General features: G+C 39.0%; 2 protein-coding genes across 2 annotated transcripts; one reads left to right on the forward strand and one right to left on the reverse strand.

The window, feature by feature from the left end:
- Window positions 1–229: 229 nt before the first annotated feature.
- Window positions 230–11,921, reverse strand: LOC121739168 (nidogen). The gene is made up of 7 exons (XM_042131515.1): window positions 11,737–11,921; window positions 6,012–6,499; window positions 4,281–5,935; window positions 3,195–4,190; window positions 2,843–3,017; window positions 1,945–2,229; window positions 230–1,092 (listed from the first exon to the last, which is right to left on the reverse strand). Exons 1-7 carry the CDS (start codon window positions 11,917–11,919, stop codon window positions 879–881), a joined length of 3,996 nt encoding a protein of 1,331 aa, XP_041987449.1. The 5' UTR covers window positions 11,920–11,921; the 3' UTR covers window positions 230–878.
- Window positions 11,922–15,776: 3,855 nt separating this feature from the next.
- LOC121739591 lies at window positions 15,777–17,177 on the forward strand. The gene is made up of 2 exons (XM_042132083.1): window positions 15,777–15,856; window positions 16,850–17,177. Exons 1-2 carry the CDS (start codon window positions 15,809–15,811, stop codon window positions 17,135–17,137), a joined length of 336 nt encoding a protein of 111 aa, XP_041988017.1. The 5' UTR covers window positions 15,777–15,808; the 3' UTR covers window positions 17,138–17,177.
- Window positions 17,178–17,298: the final 121 nt, after the last annotated feature.

The following is a 17,298-nucleotide window of genomic DNA, read 5'->3' on the forward strand; positions in this document are numbered from 1 at the left end:
TTGGGGATCATAGATGAATCTCGACTATTTTGAGATGGATTAAGAAAAAGTTTACTTAAATAAATTTATTAGTTTATTTACAAAATCATAAATACACAATTGAAATTAGGTATGATGTCACATTCGATTATTATCTACAAAATGATTAAAGTCTTTAAATTAGCAATTAATTTGTAAGAAATAGAAATCCATGAGACCTTATTGTAGTAATAATCAAATTAAACCTAGCTTTGGTATGAATGTAACATTATTATTATTAAAAACTTACTAATTATGAGTATTAAGTGTTTTTATAACTACATAAAATATTCAAAGGGGATGTGGAAATACATAACATAATATTATATTATTAATTAATCGTCATAAAGTATATTTTATAAATCGTGTTTGATTTGGATTCGGAAATTTATGGCATGTTTATTGGCTATAGCGATTAGAAATAGTCGCATCCGAATCAAAAATTTCCCTGATCCAAAGATATGATGCAGTTAAGTACTTTTCCTCAGTAATATTGATCGTTTAATATGTATTTTCTTGTTTCGGATACATTAACTAATATTATATTATAATCCGGACTTAAAGAATCAAAATATTTTTTCTTAAACTGCATTGGTTTGATGAGGTTTGATATAATGGTACCACTGCCTGTCACAGCATAATATAGTTATTCATGTTTGCAGTGTAATTACTAATTTTTACACTAAATGTCTATGTCTATGTTTAGACTGTAAACTTAACACAAGTACAATGCCGCAAGAATGTTTTGGCACTTGCCAAAGTAAGACCTAACACCGCAATCTGCAATGCGAAAGGATCCACAATCTATTAGTGTGATTCAAGTGCCAAAGGATCCTTGTAACACTGTACTATAGAAGCTATTAAACGTCCCCTGGCACACAAGTTCTACTGCCCTGGCCGTCGGGGAGGCAGATCTCGTTCGTTTGACAGTAGCCGTTTCTGTTTTCGCAAATGTTGGTAGAGCTTGGACACTGGTCGGGCGCCACGGCTACTCCGTATAGTCTTCTCGATGCTGTCGCGATTGGCACTTGGCCCTTGAGCTGCGTCAAATTGTCTATGTATTCGATCTTCAGTCTGAAATAAATAGGAGGATTGTAACTGATTTGAAGGCTAAGAGATTTAACTATATCTACTAATTACTAGTTATTCAGTTCTTATGTAAGTTGACTTCCAATGTCCTTTCGCAGGATAGAGAGAAATTTGGCCAACTATAGCTGTTCGTCTCTTACCCGCGCACAAAATATTGGTATTGTATTGTATTTTCCTAGTTATGTGAATGAGATAATATAATATTGAGGTGCGCATGCGAAGACAGGACCATAGAATGATAGGACGAATAGGCATGATGACTATTTTTTTTATCGGTAATTGAAAGACACTTAAAAAATAGAAACATCGCTGAAAGAATGACACTAATAGCTTATAAATTCACCAAGTTATGACAATTCAAATATCTCATAAAAAAGACCTGCCCGAAACGCTCCATACAAAGTACTACGAACGTATGACGTCACTCTTTCGTAGTTTGTACGCATCGGGAGAGAATTTTGTTCGACAGGTATATTAAATATTGCGTTTATGAAAGTGGTTTCATAACAAAAGTTGCTTTTAATTGCATAAGAATCGAATGGTATACAAATATTAAGAAATTTAATTGAAAAAAAAATCGACTTGAATATCCAACTTTGAAGGCGCATAACAAAAAAAATACAAATGCTATCAAGCTGAAATTTTGGGAACACTTATTTTTTAGCGTGATTTCTTTATTTTATTAACAAAATTCGCTAATCTTTGACCTTGTCATCATCCCTATTGTCGAATGTCAACCAGTTAGTATATTTTAGGATCCAGAATCTTGGCGTGTTTTTGAAGTAGTAAATAAAAATGAAAACAAGTTACTGTTAATTTTATCTAAGTAGTACTTACTTCTTCCAATCCGACCAGTAGAATTGTTCGCCGTTGATCGCCAATCCGAAAGGATATGAGCAGTTGCTGGCGATCACCTCTCGCTCCAGGGTGTCTATACCGACACACCTCACACTGAACAGCCCAGCATCAGCGTAACACAGCCTGTCTCTCGCCCAGTCTATAGCCAAAGAGTTAGGCAGCTTCACGTCCGCTTGGTCCAAGAATACACCCCTTTGGGAGCCATCCATGTTGGCCCATTCAATCTTCGGCCCGGAGCGATTCCAATCGGACCAGAAGATTTTACTGAAATAGCAATTAGATTTATGGGATTTTAGGCTTAATTTAAAAAACAATTATTATAAAAATTAGAATTATAGGATTTTAATTCTTATTTAATCTATACTAATATAAATAATATAAATGCGAAAGTATATCTGTCGTCATATATATGAAAGTATATCTGTCTGTCTTTCTCGCTTTCACGCCAAAACTACTGAACCGATTGTAATGAAATTATGTACACATAGTCTTAAGTCTGAGAAAGGACATAGGCTACTTTTTAACTGGAAAAAGGGGTTGTAAGGGGGTGTTTATGCGTAAATTTGTTCAAATTAAGTTAGTTCCAAAAATTCATAACAGATGGCGCTAAGAGTCGCGTTAGCGCTTACTCAAACGTGTTTCTATAAGAGGTGGTACCATTTTAAGGAAGATCTTTTGATTCTTCCAATTGTTATTTGATTTAACTATTAAGGGGTTTTAAAGGGTTTTAAAACCTTTTAAATTTGACACCAATTTTGTTTTTTTTTTGACACCGCGCGCTATAAACTAAAGTCCACGCTGAAGAAGTGGGGGGAACAGCTAGTAAGTAATAAGGATGTGTATAGATTTTGTAGAACTTGAAAAGAGGTTGTCTTACCCTCTTGATGGGTGCACCACAATTCCTCTTGGATTGTAGATACCGTCTCCCCTGAATAAGACCTTTCTAACTTTAGTGTCTATGTTGGCTACTTCTATCGTTAATTTCTTTGCGTCGGTCCAAAATATGTTCCTTGCTGCCCAATCAACAGATATGCCTTCCGGTGCTTGAACATCTGTAAATACAAATTATGTTTGATTAAGCAGCATTCAGCCAAAATAATTCGTATCTACTTTCATAAAGACATTTTTATGCTGAAGTGTCTTTATCATTCCACACTGACTGAACTTGACTAGTTTTGAGTTTTTGACTACAAACTGTACAAAAATAATCACAATTGTTAAATACGTACCAACTGATAAAAACTGTTCAGATCCAGATCCATCGTACGCCGCTCGTTTGATGGCATTGCCACTCACATCACCCCAGTAAATCCTTCCAGAATGGCAGTCCACGTCAATTCCTACTGCTATTTGGTAGATTCCGCTGTTCAAGGGCGTTGCAAACTCCCGAGGAGTCACTTTGAATGGCACCCGGTAAACGGAGGCGCCGTCGCTCGCCACTAAGAAGTTGCCGGCCAGCTTGGGGTTCAGCTCGCAGTGACTACCGTTTCCATTGTACCCGGTATTACATTCGCACTCGTATCCATCGCTGGTCTTTAAACATGACGCGTGTTGATCGCACAGGTAGTGGTTGGTTCTGCAACTTATCTCTGGATTGCAAACGTATCCGTCGCCGGTGTATCCCTCGCGGCAGACGCACTGGTACGCCGATTCCACGAGAGTGCAGACGGCGTAAGGATTGCAGTCGTTGGTGATGTCACAAGTTCTACCACTAGTGACGCAGCTCGAGATTCCGTCGCCTTCGAATCCCGAATCGCATTGGCAGTAGCTGATACTTAAAACATCATCGTACAAGCAGGACGCGTGGTCGGCGCACACCGCCCCATTGCACAGCTGGCCGTCGGGTATGCATGCGTCGCTTTGGTCCTTCACGTACCCGGATATACATTGGCAGACTAGCTCATTGTACGTATCTAGTCGGCACTCCGCATTGACTTCACAGTCGGAGTTGTTCTGGCAGCTGAAATTCGGTCTACAGTCGTAGCCGTCGCCGTGGTACCCGATATCACAGACACACATCATGTCACCGGCGTTTGTTTCAATGCAATGGGCTCCAGCTCCGCATGAACAGGACGGACCAGTTTTCTCGAGACATTCATAAGCGTCCCCTTCGTATCCTTCTGGACAGACGCAGTGTCCAATATCAGAGTCGCCAGTGTAATACTGCTCGCCAGAAAATGAGCATATAGCGTTGGGTGGACACTGTGAATCAGTGGTGCATGTGACTGAAAACCAAAAATTATAAAAATTATTATAATTAAGCCAAAAATCATAATGTTATTATAGCAAAATTAAAAAAAACAATAATTACTTACTCGTTGTTGTGTCGTTACTTTCTAAGCTTTGGTCAGGTTCTTTTAAAGAATCTATCCTACATAAATCAACGTTTCTTGAATCTTTAAACAAACTGTAGCCCTCGGGACAGTAACAGCCGTAAGTACCACAGTTCGCTAAAACAAAATCATCGTTGTATTCTGACTCGGTTGGCGCATACGATGTAGATATTGATGTAGTCGAACTAGATTCTGTTACTTCCGTGTATTCTCCTTCAGTAGTCTCTTCTACTACGCAATCATATCCATTACCGATGTAGCCGTCGTTGCACTGACAACTGTATGAGTTCGTCTCCTCATGATACTGACAGTGAGCGTCGGGTGAGCAACGATCGCATCTATAAGAAGGCAAGCATCGGTTACCTTCCAAGACAAAACCAGCGTTACACACACACGTCGGCTCTCCTTGTGGTCCTTCTACACACGAGGCATTGGGGTCACAAACGTTGTCCCTGCATTTTGAAATTCGTTTGCAGCTCACTCCATTTCCTTCGTAATTTTCTCTACACCGACATTGGAATCCTCCCTCGTGATTGTAACAGTCGGCGTTTGTGTCGCAGTTGTGAGTTCCAGCCGCACACTCGTCTATATCAATACAAGCGCTCGATTTCTCATAATATATGTTCGCGAAACCGCTTTGACAAACGCAGGTGAATGTGTCGCCTTCTGCTACGCAAGTGCTATGAGGAGCGCAAGCATTACGTCCTTCGATACAGGGGTCTTCCTGATCATTTAAAATTACTTTATTGGTTGTACCATATCGCACAATGTTTTCTCTCACTTCATATCCTAAATAATTCTTTACAACCTTAAGTGTAACTGGTATATTATCTTCCTCCGATGGCGGGGCAAACTTGCATGGAACGTATGAAAATGTTTGTGTAACCCTCTGCTCGTATCTCTGCGACGTATCTTTATTGATGTATGTACGAGTCGACACGCTATTGACTATGCCGGGAGCAGCATTCGTGTACAGTTCTTGGAATTCACCTACTTCCATTCTAGCGCCCATAGGAATAGCCGGTATGGACCCACGAACGTCTGTATCAAAGGTGATTTGATCAAAAACGTCGTGACCCAAGAATTCTTGATTTATTGTGACTCTATCTCCAGTTCCCGGATAGAAAATATCGGCCGTGTAGTTGAAGACTCCCCCTGTTAGTTGGTAACCGTTTTTAGCTGATCCTATAGGTTTAGCGAAGAGCCATCCAATAACGCCTCCTAGTACGCTCAAAGTTTGCAAACTCGTACCGAGAGATGCCGGCGCTTGGGTCAATGCCGTATACGTGCGTCCATCGGAAATCACCACATAGGCCTGTATGTTCACATCATTTAAATTAATGTTGTTAATAACTCCATTTAGTCTTCCGTTAAGCCTCAATGGGACGTTGTTTTTGATGCAGGATTTTCCGTTGCCGTAGAACCCTTCGATGCATTGACAGCAGATGCCGGCTTGATAGTCGACACATCTGGCTTGAGTATGGCAGACGCTGGTGCCACTTTGGGCACAGGTCTTCGACTCCTCTTCTACTTCGACTTCGTATTGATCGTACAAGTCGGGGGCGACGATGTTGCTGTCCGGTGGTAAGATTCCCACCCGGTAAACGTATCTGCCTGGATCATGAACGTTCGACCATCTAAAACAAAAGTTAGTGAATCAGTTTGATGATTTGTGAAGTAGGTTGTAGATAAAAGGTTGGTACAATAACTTACGAAACAATATTTCTAATTTGATGACTGCCGGAGCCACGAAGTGTAAACAGGCGCCCGTCTTCAGCGATGAATCCCGCCTGTGCCTTCGCGTCAGGTAAGTATCCAGGTAATGTTTCCTTCTGTATCCATTGTATTTCTCGTTCAGGGTAGAGCAGCTCGACGAAGCTATCGGTGCCATTACTGATAACTGCGATCTGGAAGGTGTTTCTGCGGCCCTGGGACTCGTTGTTATGCGTCACATCGGTCCAAGTCGCGAGGAAAACGCTCGTCGGAACAAAATCGTAGTAGTCATGGAAGTTACTCTGGATGCTGTCCTCTGCCTTAGCCAGAACGTGAGATTCGTTGGTTTCTCTAAAATATACTGCGCCAGTTTCCGACGTGTCAATGTTTGTGTAAAACGCTGCTATAGAGGGGTACGGCAGAGGAAATTCCGCATTTAGAAACAGCGGAATGTTTTCTCTAAACGTAAGGATTCCGTAGTTGTTGACCTGAAAAAGATGATCTGTAATTAGATTCTCTACGACGTGTAAATAAACCGATTAGTTGTGGCTTGTAGCTACAAGATCATATTGTAGCACTTGTTTTTGCGGTTTTTGACAGGAGTTTATACTTTCAACAGCACATTAATTGATTGGACTAGTCAAAAACGCTATTGAATAGATAAACTCTTGGCAAAACATTTCAGAAATCTACTATCACTCCACGCTTTCGGATATTTTAGAGCCTAGAACATAGTTCCTAATAGATCATAGTTTGGAATTACGTAACTAATAGTAATATATCATTTTGATTAGTTGACGATGTTTGTGACCCGCTCGGAGATAATATCATATCGTAGGTACACAGCAGAGGTCTCGACTGTTGCTTAAATGCTGATAACAACACATTGGTCCGAAAAAAGATTGTCCCAACTCCATTGCTTCATTAGACTTTACATTATATCTCACAACTCTCGTATTTATGTAATGATGAGTAATAACTTGTGAATAGTATACAGCAAAGTATAATATTTATACGTGGGAGAGCCATGCTTCGGTACGAATGGGCCGGCTCGACCGGAGAAATACCACGTTCTCACAGAAAACCGGCGTGAAACAGCGCTTGCGCTGTGTTTCGCCGAGTGAGTGAGTTTACCGGAGGCCCAATCCCCTACCCTATTCCCTTCCCTACCCTCCCCTATACCCATCCCATCCCTACCCTCCCCTATTCCCATCCCATCCCTACCCTCCCCTATTACCCTATTCCCTCTTAAAAGGACGGCAACGCACCTGCAGCTCTTCTGATGCTGCGAGTGTCCATGGGCGACGGAAGTTGCTTTCCATCAGGTGACCCGTTTGCTCGTTTGCCCCCTTATTTCATTAAAAAAAAAATTAAATCGATAATTAAGATAGCGGCTAGGTAGAGCTCGTACTGACTATAGAGGTCATCATGAAGACAGTGGCTCATGTTATAAAAAAGTTTTGGGAATTTTTGTTGCGTCTGAATTATAATTGGTCGCTGTTAAGCATTTGTGTATTAACCCACAAACCATTTGAGGTTGAGTTATGGATGCAATCTTATTCTAAATGAGCTAAATAACATGACTGCATTCATAACTGACGCGTTTCTTTGTGGGATGATACACAAATGACATGGTACCATCGGGGAAATAGGCAGTTCCAGACCAACGTCATTTGGTCAGATCATGGCAATTCAACTTCTCTGATAGTACCTACTATCAGATAAAACCTTCGTTAGGATGCGTTTTGTCAAAACCAGCCATCACGACTAATTCAATATTAGTCGTGAAAAAACCCGACCAAATAACGTGGAGGACATACGTTATTTGGTCGGGTTTTTTCACGACTAATATTGAATCTGCCTTTGACTCGATCTCTTCGATGGTACCTACATACCTACTACGCTACGATACGATCGCTAATTAATGTTATTGCAATGTTTGTAAATAAGTTGTCACCTGGCCCAGAACAGGGACAATAAAAAGAGGGAAGAGAAGAGAGAAATAAAAAAGAGGATTAAACAATCTAACAAATTTATTTAAAGGAAAAAGAGAAGAGAAACCTAGTTAGTCGGAGAGCGGGTAATGTGGGTACGAAGCCTAGCCTCAGTCTATTTCGGGGTTCTTTGAATTCACGGGTAGGGACACTACACTTATCTTGGGATCAGACAGCGACGTGGGGGACTCCAGCTCCTCAAGTCTCCGCGATCTACCGGACAGGCGTAGGGTCGACGGCCAGCTGTTGGTGCCGAGGTGTTTGGGACCCCGTCGGTGGCAGCTAGTTCAGTGTGCGGTAGGTGCGTCAATCAGCACACTGAACTAGCTGCCACCGACGGGGTCCCAAACACCTCGGCACCAACAGCTGGCCGTCGACCCTACGCCTGTCCGGCTACGCTACAAAGTAATTATAAATTCCCAATTAAAACATAAAAATATAAAAATAAATATTTACAAGCTACGAGCAGGTAAAAAGAAAGAGTTATCGAATATAGTTTTCTATGAAAAACCCAGCATATAGATAAAAGGCGATTGACGTTTGACTTCAATGATCTCTAAGCGATCTGCTGATATGCCTACTATGTGCGATATATCTTAAACTTGTATCTAAAATCTAAATGAATACATAAATTTATTTATTTTTTATTTAATTAAGTTTTATGTAGGTTTGACAGCTAGCATTATAGGTTTATGGATTATAATTAATTTTGACAAAAAAAAAAACGACTTTAAACCTGTGAAGTATCCTATTTCCAACAAAAAAAGAATCATCAAAATCGGTTCACGAACGGCGAAGTTATCCGCGAAGAAATATAAAAAATCGGCCAAGTGCGAGTTGGACTCGCCCATGAAGGCTTCCGCAGCAGCAATAAGGTTTATTTTTATGAAATTAAAGGTTTTTGATGGCTCTGACATACGGACGGACAGACAGACAGACACGACGAATCTATAAGGGTTCCGTTTATTGCCATTTGGCTACGGAACCCTAAAAACATAATATAGGTACGAAAGTCTAATTGAGAAACCTCCTTTTTAAGTCGGATAAAAAAACTGTTATTGCTCGTCAACAAGAAAAAAGCTGTTTTGCTCCAAAACTAAGGTACACCAATCACCATCCTGTCCTAAATTCATATTGTAGTCGCTATAGTTACATAGCGCAAAAATGTCTACCGCGCGAATTACCGAAAATCTTTCCCAGAAAGTAGAGACAGGTAGAGTCAACTAGTAAAGAACAAGAACAACTGTACAGCTAAAATATATTAAGTAACTATAGTAAATATACGCCATTGATAGCACTATTTCCTAGAGAGTAGAGACTAGAGACAGATAGAGTCAACTAGTAAAGAACAACAGCTAAATATGTAACTATTATATAGTTATACGCCTTTGATAGCCCTATTTGAAAATTAAGACGCAAATTGTTTACAATTTATATCACTACTTGTTTACCGAATTCTGTTAGATTTGCAATGTGCAAGTGATAAGCGCGTCGCGACGGAAATGCATGTGGGTGGTACGGTCAAAAATGACGGTCACTGACGTCCACAATAATCCACACATTTACCGTGGGAAATGGTACCGGGGCCTTTAGTCAAGTTGTGTTTAATAATAATAATAATAGCTCCCACACCGGTTTCGGTGACGGAGGCCGGTTTCATTGAAACCAGGCCAGCTACGCAGGAGTAATTTTATAGTGCCCAAGTGTGTGCGCAGTACACAAGAGCACTCTCTATTCCTTTACTCTCATAACCCAGTGGGACGGAAGACCGACACGACTGGCGAGAGATCAGGCGCAGGACCGACTTTTTACATGCCCATCCGACGCATGGATCATCTTACTTGTCAGACAATCAGGTGATCAGCCTGCACTGTCCTAACCAATACGTGGGAGAGCCATGCTTCGGCACGAATGGGCCGGCTCGACCGGAGAAATACCACGTTCTCACAGAAAACCGGCGTGAAACAGCGCTTGCGCTGTGTTTCGCCGAGTGAGTGAGTTTACCGGAGGCCCAATCCCCTAACCTATTCCCTTCCCCTCCCTACTTTCCCCTGTTCCCTTCCCTTCCCTCCCCTATTACCCCATTTCCCTCTTAAAGGGCCGGCAACGCACTTGCAGCTCTTCTTATGCTGCGAGTGTCCATGGGCGACGGATGTTGCTTTCCATCAGGTGACTCGTTTGCTCGTTTGCCCCCTTATTTCATAAAAAAAAAAAAAACCAAACTTGGAAATAACATGTTTCCAACGCGGGATTCGAACCCACGACCTCCGAGTCAAGAGCCGTGCTCTATACCACTAGACCACGGAGTGAGTTGTGTTTGATACTTTAGAAGAAATAGGAAATCAAAATGTTATAGAGTTTGGCCTGTCGCGATGCATAGGTTTTGTGGAGAAATCTTGTCAGCCAATTTTTCTGATCGTTTAATGATCGAAGCTTTTTCGTAATGAATAACTTATGAACCCACTAAAACCTTTGCAATGGAAAGTATTCAGCACAAAGAAGAACCTCGAGAACTCTATCTTACAAGTAAAAACACACCCAACGATGAGCAAAGGAAGTAAAATGTTGGGTTTAAGCCGTTTAAGGTGATCACACATTTATCAGCAACGCATTTAGTACACAAAATGCGGCGTACGGTGCGGATGCATGCGCGAGGTTACATAGTTCATACAATTGCTACAACGAATTTTGAGATGCGGCGCGTACGTTGCTGACAAATGTGTGATTACTTTTACTCTATCGGAGCGCTTCAAAGTAGTATAGTTCAAAAGTTTATCTCGGGCATTACCTATGTCTTCACAAGTTCACAGCTAACAGCATACCTAGGGTTACAAAATAATAATAATAAAATCTCAAGTTTAAACCTGACCCTGCCTGAAATTAGTAAAATTTAGGCTTCAAGAAAACTTAAACGAAACTAATCAACCATCTGTGCTTTTAAAACTGACGTCTCTCAATTAAACACAATGGTTAGATATTAATTAATCAAGACCCCCTCTTGTTTACACCACTTAAGAAGTAAATGCCAAAGAGGGGTCATTTGACGTGTTGTATTTAAATAATAGTTTAATTAAGTATTGTGCAATTTATTCTCACATCTAATTCAATTTACTACCATTAATTAAAATATATTTTACTGTGTATCATTTAGTTAATATATAAAACGCCTCCGTGGTCTAGTGGTATAGAGCGCGGCTCTTGACTCGGAGCTCGTGGGTTCGATTCCCGCTTTGGAAACAATATGTTATTTCCAAATTTGGTTAGGACAGTGCAGGCTGATCACCTGGTTGTCTGACAAGTAAGATGATCCATGCGTCGGATGGGCATGTAAAAAGTCGGTCCTGCGCCTGATCTCTCGCCGGTCGTTCGGTCTTCCGTCCCACTGGGTTATGAGAGTAAAGGAATAGAGAGTGCTCTTGTGTACTGCGCACACACTCGGGCACTATAAAATTACTCCTGCTTAGCTGGTCTGGTTTCAATGACACTGGCCACCATCACCTAAACCGGTGTGAGAGCTATTAAATAATTTTGACTGGCCGAAAATAGTTCGGTAAGGAATCGCGAAGAGCAAATTGGAAAGCCCAAGAGTGGGACAGCAGCTTAAAATTAAATATGTATTTAAAAGATCTTAAATTTCTTTTGATTTTAAACTATGATTTAGAGAAATCGATTTCTTTGTAAAAAGAGCTCAACTTTATTTAGACTACTTTAAAGAAATTGAAAACACTTACATAAATAACATCGTAGATTTCCCCGTAGAACGCGATGGGGACGTTCAGAGCGATCTGGGGGGATGACACGTTGGCGCCATGGGGCAGTCTCTGGTCCAGCCCCGCGCCGTGGGGGTAGAACTGGTCCCGGGTGATGGCCCCGGCCGCCGTGGCCAGGAGCAGAACCGCCGCTACCGTCCACATGCTCGATCTGCACTGCACTACCCGAAAATTATCGCCAGCCGCCTCAACAACGGGAGCGTACAGAGTAGATAGCACCAGAGCTTAATTACAGAGTAAAGATAATTTGTTTGTTAATGTGTAGGTAATTTCCAAATGGTATTGTAATTTCTTAATGAATGGTAGTTTAAAAAACAATATTAGGTATCTAAAACGGCAAAGACTTATTAAAATAAAATACGAGTTATGAGATTTTAACAGAATAACAAACTTTTTATATTACTTTTATTCATTTCGTCGAATCATAAAGTTAATATACCTAGCGGAATAGAGCAACAATCTCGAGCTGTCAAACGAAACCGAAATTGATTTACGTCTATGTGTAAAAATTTGTTTACGTATACACTTACACAAGCATCTTTCTAAGAGATCAAATTGTCAACGTGCCGATAAGTGCCGACTAGACGTCAAACAGATGAAAAAATTTGATTCTGCTGTTCTTTTACCTCGCGTCTCTTTTTACCACTGTACCACTGTTCATCTGTCGTACGAAGCTTCGAGCTATGAGACGATACCATTGGACGATACACGCAGATCGTCCAATGGTATCGTTTTAAGCACTAAGCACTACGCAGGTGCGGCCCGGGCATTAGTGATTGTGACATCCGGCTTGCTCAGGCATTTGTTTCTCTATTCCGCTAGGTATAATAACTTTATGCGTCGAATACGAACATTAACCAACCACCATTATCAATCAAATCAATAATTTACAATCAAAAATTGTGTATTATAATTGTTAACTGTTTAGTATTTTCCTTCTTGTGTACTTAAAGTAGTTTTAATAATAACTTAAATAGTCTGTTTATAATATATAATAAGTGATTTCTGCGGTTTTTTAGGTATGGAAGAGCGTTGTTACCTGACACAGGCTAAGGCCTACTAGGTGACTTCAATCTTGTATCTTAGTAATGTAACTGTTTATAAGAAATAAAGATTATTATTATTATTATTATTATTATTATTAAAAGATAAAAACTTCCGACTGCGCTTAGTATAACATCCCTTAGGATGTCATGTTAAAACTTTGTGTAAGATATTAAAATTGTGGATAAAAAATATGTTTACATTTAATTCTCAAAAGTCTAATATGCTATAAAAATTTCTTTTGCCATCGGAAAAAACTTAACTCTCTTATTTCATTGCTCTATGATAAGGGCCATGTTTCCTTACTGTTTAGGACCAAAGTTAAACGATTTAAGACTGCCCTATTTACACGTGGTTAGTGGAAATGGGTTTACGAGTTGCAGTCAGTTTATTTTTAATGTTACGTAATAAAGCTACTCAAGTGGAGTTTGCAGTGTATCAAAGTTTGTTAAAACTTTTCCTTAGAGCAGGTCCTGTAGCCAAGACGTTTTCTTTATCTCTTCTTCATAGAATCGCCGATCAAAATGTATGAAATTGACATAAGCGTTCGATAAAATAAAGTCGACATTCGACTCATGTTATGTCAATTCCATACCTAGTACCTACATTAGGTCGGCGATTTATAGAGAAGCGATAAAGAAAACTTCTTGGCTAGGGGCTCAGGCTCAGGCTAGGTACATAATATACTTCATTTCAATTAATTTTGATCAAAATGAAAATAAAATTTAAACTAACAAAATAACTTTTGCAATATTGACCGTTGCACGGTTAACATCACACTCAAATGGCTAGGTTTATGACACCCATACCTACTTATTAAAGACATATTTTCTTTACATTGAAGATAAAAAATGTAATTCCGTAAACTTGTTTTGAGCTTTTAATAGAAATCATAATGTTCTACTTGGTACTAGAAATTTAGGCGTTACGGAATTAGATGTTTAACCATTTGAAGACGTTGACATCAAGATAAACTACTTAGTTAATTCCGTAGTGAATGTTTTTAAACAACACAGGGTAACGACCAACCTATTTATTTATCTTACTTAAACTACGCTAAATATATTATTGTTTTACAATAATTATTATAATTTAATAATTAGATGTCTATATGAACATAAGCGGAGCGGATAACGGTAACCGGAGGCCTCCGGTAAACTCACTCACTCGGCGAAACACAGCGCAAGCGCAAGGTTTTCTGTGAGAACGTGGTATCTATCCGGTCGAGCCGGCCTATTCGTGCCGAAGCATGGCTCTCCCATGTATCAGCTGAAATAAAAGCTGCTAAATGATTTAAAATTTACCCTGTTGCTACTGTAGCGCCACCCTAATTTAACGCATTTCAGCGGACACTTTTTACATACAGAGATAGTTCTCCCACATCTACACTCCATACTCCATACCAAACAGCAACTCGGTTCAGTCATTCAGTGGTTTGAGCGGGAAAAGGCAACAGATAGACAGAGGTACAGATATACAGACATTTGTTCTACACAATATATGAAATACAGAATTATTCAAAGAATATTTACTAATTGCGTTGCGTGTCTAGTTTTAGTAGGTACTTACTTACTTAGTTCTAGTCTCTACCAACTACTTAATTTAGGCATTAAATTAATAACAATAATAATCAAATCAACAAATTATTTATCGCAAACGGTGCGTTGACCTGGCCGATAGTAATTGTGACAAAAAACATATCAAAATGATTATTTTTGTATTTCCTCGGTAATCGGTATGCAAAGTTTGGCATTGCGCCGTATTGCAATTTTTTTGCGCGTCGTATATTCGTAGTGTTATGATTTGGTATTAATAAAACGTAATCTTTCGTTACGAATGTTTTTTTTATGAGATAAGGGGGCAAACGAGCAAACGGGTCACCTGATGGAAAGCAACTTCCGTCGCCCATGGACACTCGCAGCATCAGAAGAGCTGCAGGTGCGTTGCCGGCCTTTTAGGAGGGAATAGGGAAGGGTAGGGATGGGAAGGGAAGGGAATAGGGTAGGGGATTGGGCCTCCGGTAAACTCACTCACTCGGCGAAACACAGTGCAAGCGCTGTTTCACGCCGGTTTTCTGTGAGAACGTGGTATTTCTCCGGTCGAGCCGGCCCATTCGTGCCGAAGCATGGCTCTCCCACGTATAAATGTGATATGCTACACATTCGCTTAGTTTAAAATTAAATTGCAGTATCTACCTAGCTGTAGCATGCTGCATAGTGAATGGTGTAGTCCACAAACTTTATAGATTAATACCATCATCATATTATTTCAATTCAAGAAAGTCAACAAAATCCGAAGCTAACTTAATCTGATACGATATTCTCATCGCATTTACTGTGATATGATCGAGTGATATCTACGCTCAGTTACAATAATAGTACTTATGTACCTACATACAACCTCCCATAAAACCTATCCCTATAAAGTATAAACTACGTTAACGTATGTGGGAGTAATGTTGCCATACCAATATTATTATTTTTTTTAACCCCTGACAAAAAGAAGGGTGTTATAAGTTTCACGTGTCTGTCTGTCTGTTTTTAGTAGATATTTTAAATAATCAAAATATGGAGATTTAGATGAAGAACTCGTATTAGATGTAATGACGATGGGCTATGAACTGGTCTGGAATGAGATGGCCTAGGAATCAATTTCCTCGATGGTACATAAATACACTTTTATTGCCAAATCATTAAAGAATAAAAAATTAGGCCAACAACAAAAAGTTAAGGTAAAAATTATATTGAAAACGATTTTATAGGTTCTATTTCGGTGCAGATCTTAAAAAAACTTAATATACTTAATATACATACTCGTACTAAGACTACTAAGTAAGGGTAGATATTAAGCATTATCTATATCATGTAGTGCAATAATCATTACATTACAAAATTTTAGTAACACAGATTGTAACAATATAATATTGAGTAACATCTCAATATATAAACTGTAGGTTAATATTTTTGTTAAACATAAGTTGTCTCCAAACATGGATATGAAGATATTTGTTTTGGTATCCACCCTCTGTTTTATCAAGGTAAGTGTTATTATCTATAAATGATGTTAAAAAATTTACGCTGAGTTAAACATTCGAATTTGTAGAGTTTTGCTCTATATTTTCTATTACTAGTATTATTTATGGATAATTTTTGATTCTACTTAATTTCATAATACCTACTAATTACCTCCTATTGTTATTATATTAGATTTTGTTGTGTTTAGAAGCATTCAAGTATTAGCATGTATTATAAGCGACGTAGAGTTCAAGAAGCATTAGGCAATTAAAACGTCACATAATATAATTTAGGGTAAAAATAATATATTAAACTAACACATTGATCCCGTGTGTGTTACTTACACACACGGGATCAATGTGTTAGTTTAGCTGTAGACGTAGTTTATAAAGAAAATTAATTAAACAATAGTTCTACCCTTCATAGTAATGTTACTATAATAAGCTATAATAAGTAGAGTTCGGAACTACGTACTGTATAATATGTACATTTTACGTGTATTGTTCGTGCCTTATCTATTGTAATGCATTTGTTACCAGTAACACAGTAATATATTTAGGTAATATGTTGGTATTGACGATGATAATTAGATCAACTTTATTGATAAATACCTACGAATAATAAAATTTATTATTCGTAGATAAATACTTACTTACTTAGTTAAATATAATTGTTGTATATCGTAACATCTCATATTTGATTCAACTACAAGAAAATACGTCTCTTCAATACTAAAACTTGGAGTTAAGTTAATGAATGAATTATTGAATAAATTAAATAAAAAATCCAACACACAACATAAAGAATAATCTGTGTGTTGTTGTGTGTGTGTGTATTGGTTTTTTAATGGGAAAATCTCGTGCACTAATAGTTACGTGCGATGTAAAGTAGGATGGGTCACGCATCGCATTCTGTCTTGGCCACAATTATGATTCTATCAGCACTTACAGACTATATATATACTGTCTTACCTTTAATACCTCACATAATGCCTCATTCGTTTTCTCCTTTTCTAGAACATTCAAGCCCAATGCCTCAGACCGGCCTACATAGATGTCCCAATGGTTCCTTCTATAAATCTAGATTATCAAAGAAGAATCATAGATCTCCCACCACCCACTTTCTGCGTGGAGACCGATGCGCCACTCATCATCAGCGGAGGAGTCCTAGTGAATGGAAGACTACCTTTCGTGGGTGCAGTAGAAGTGGACGGAATCCTCCCTAGTCTTGGACAAGGCTCCGTACTGTATAGGTGCGGTCGAAGCGAGATTGGGATCATTGAGGAGCTGCCGTTAATTTATTAAGTATTTTAATGGTTATTGTTGAATAAATGTGTAAGTTTTATTACTTTGCCTTTTTATTGTCTTTTAAAAGTAGTCTAGAATTTAAAAAAAAGCAATTCCTACCTACTTAGACTATAATTCCAATAGGTAATAGTTCTTAGCCTCTATAACCTCTAATAACC

Source organism: Aricia agestis, chromosome 2, assembly GCF_905147365.1.
Source record: "Aricia agestis chromosome 2, ilAriAges1.1, whole genome shotgun sequence".
Lineage (NCBI taxonomy): Eukaryota > Metazoa > Arthropoda > Insecta > Lepidoptera > Lycaenidae > Aricia > Aricia agestis.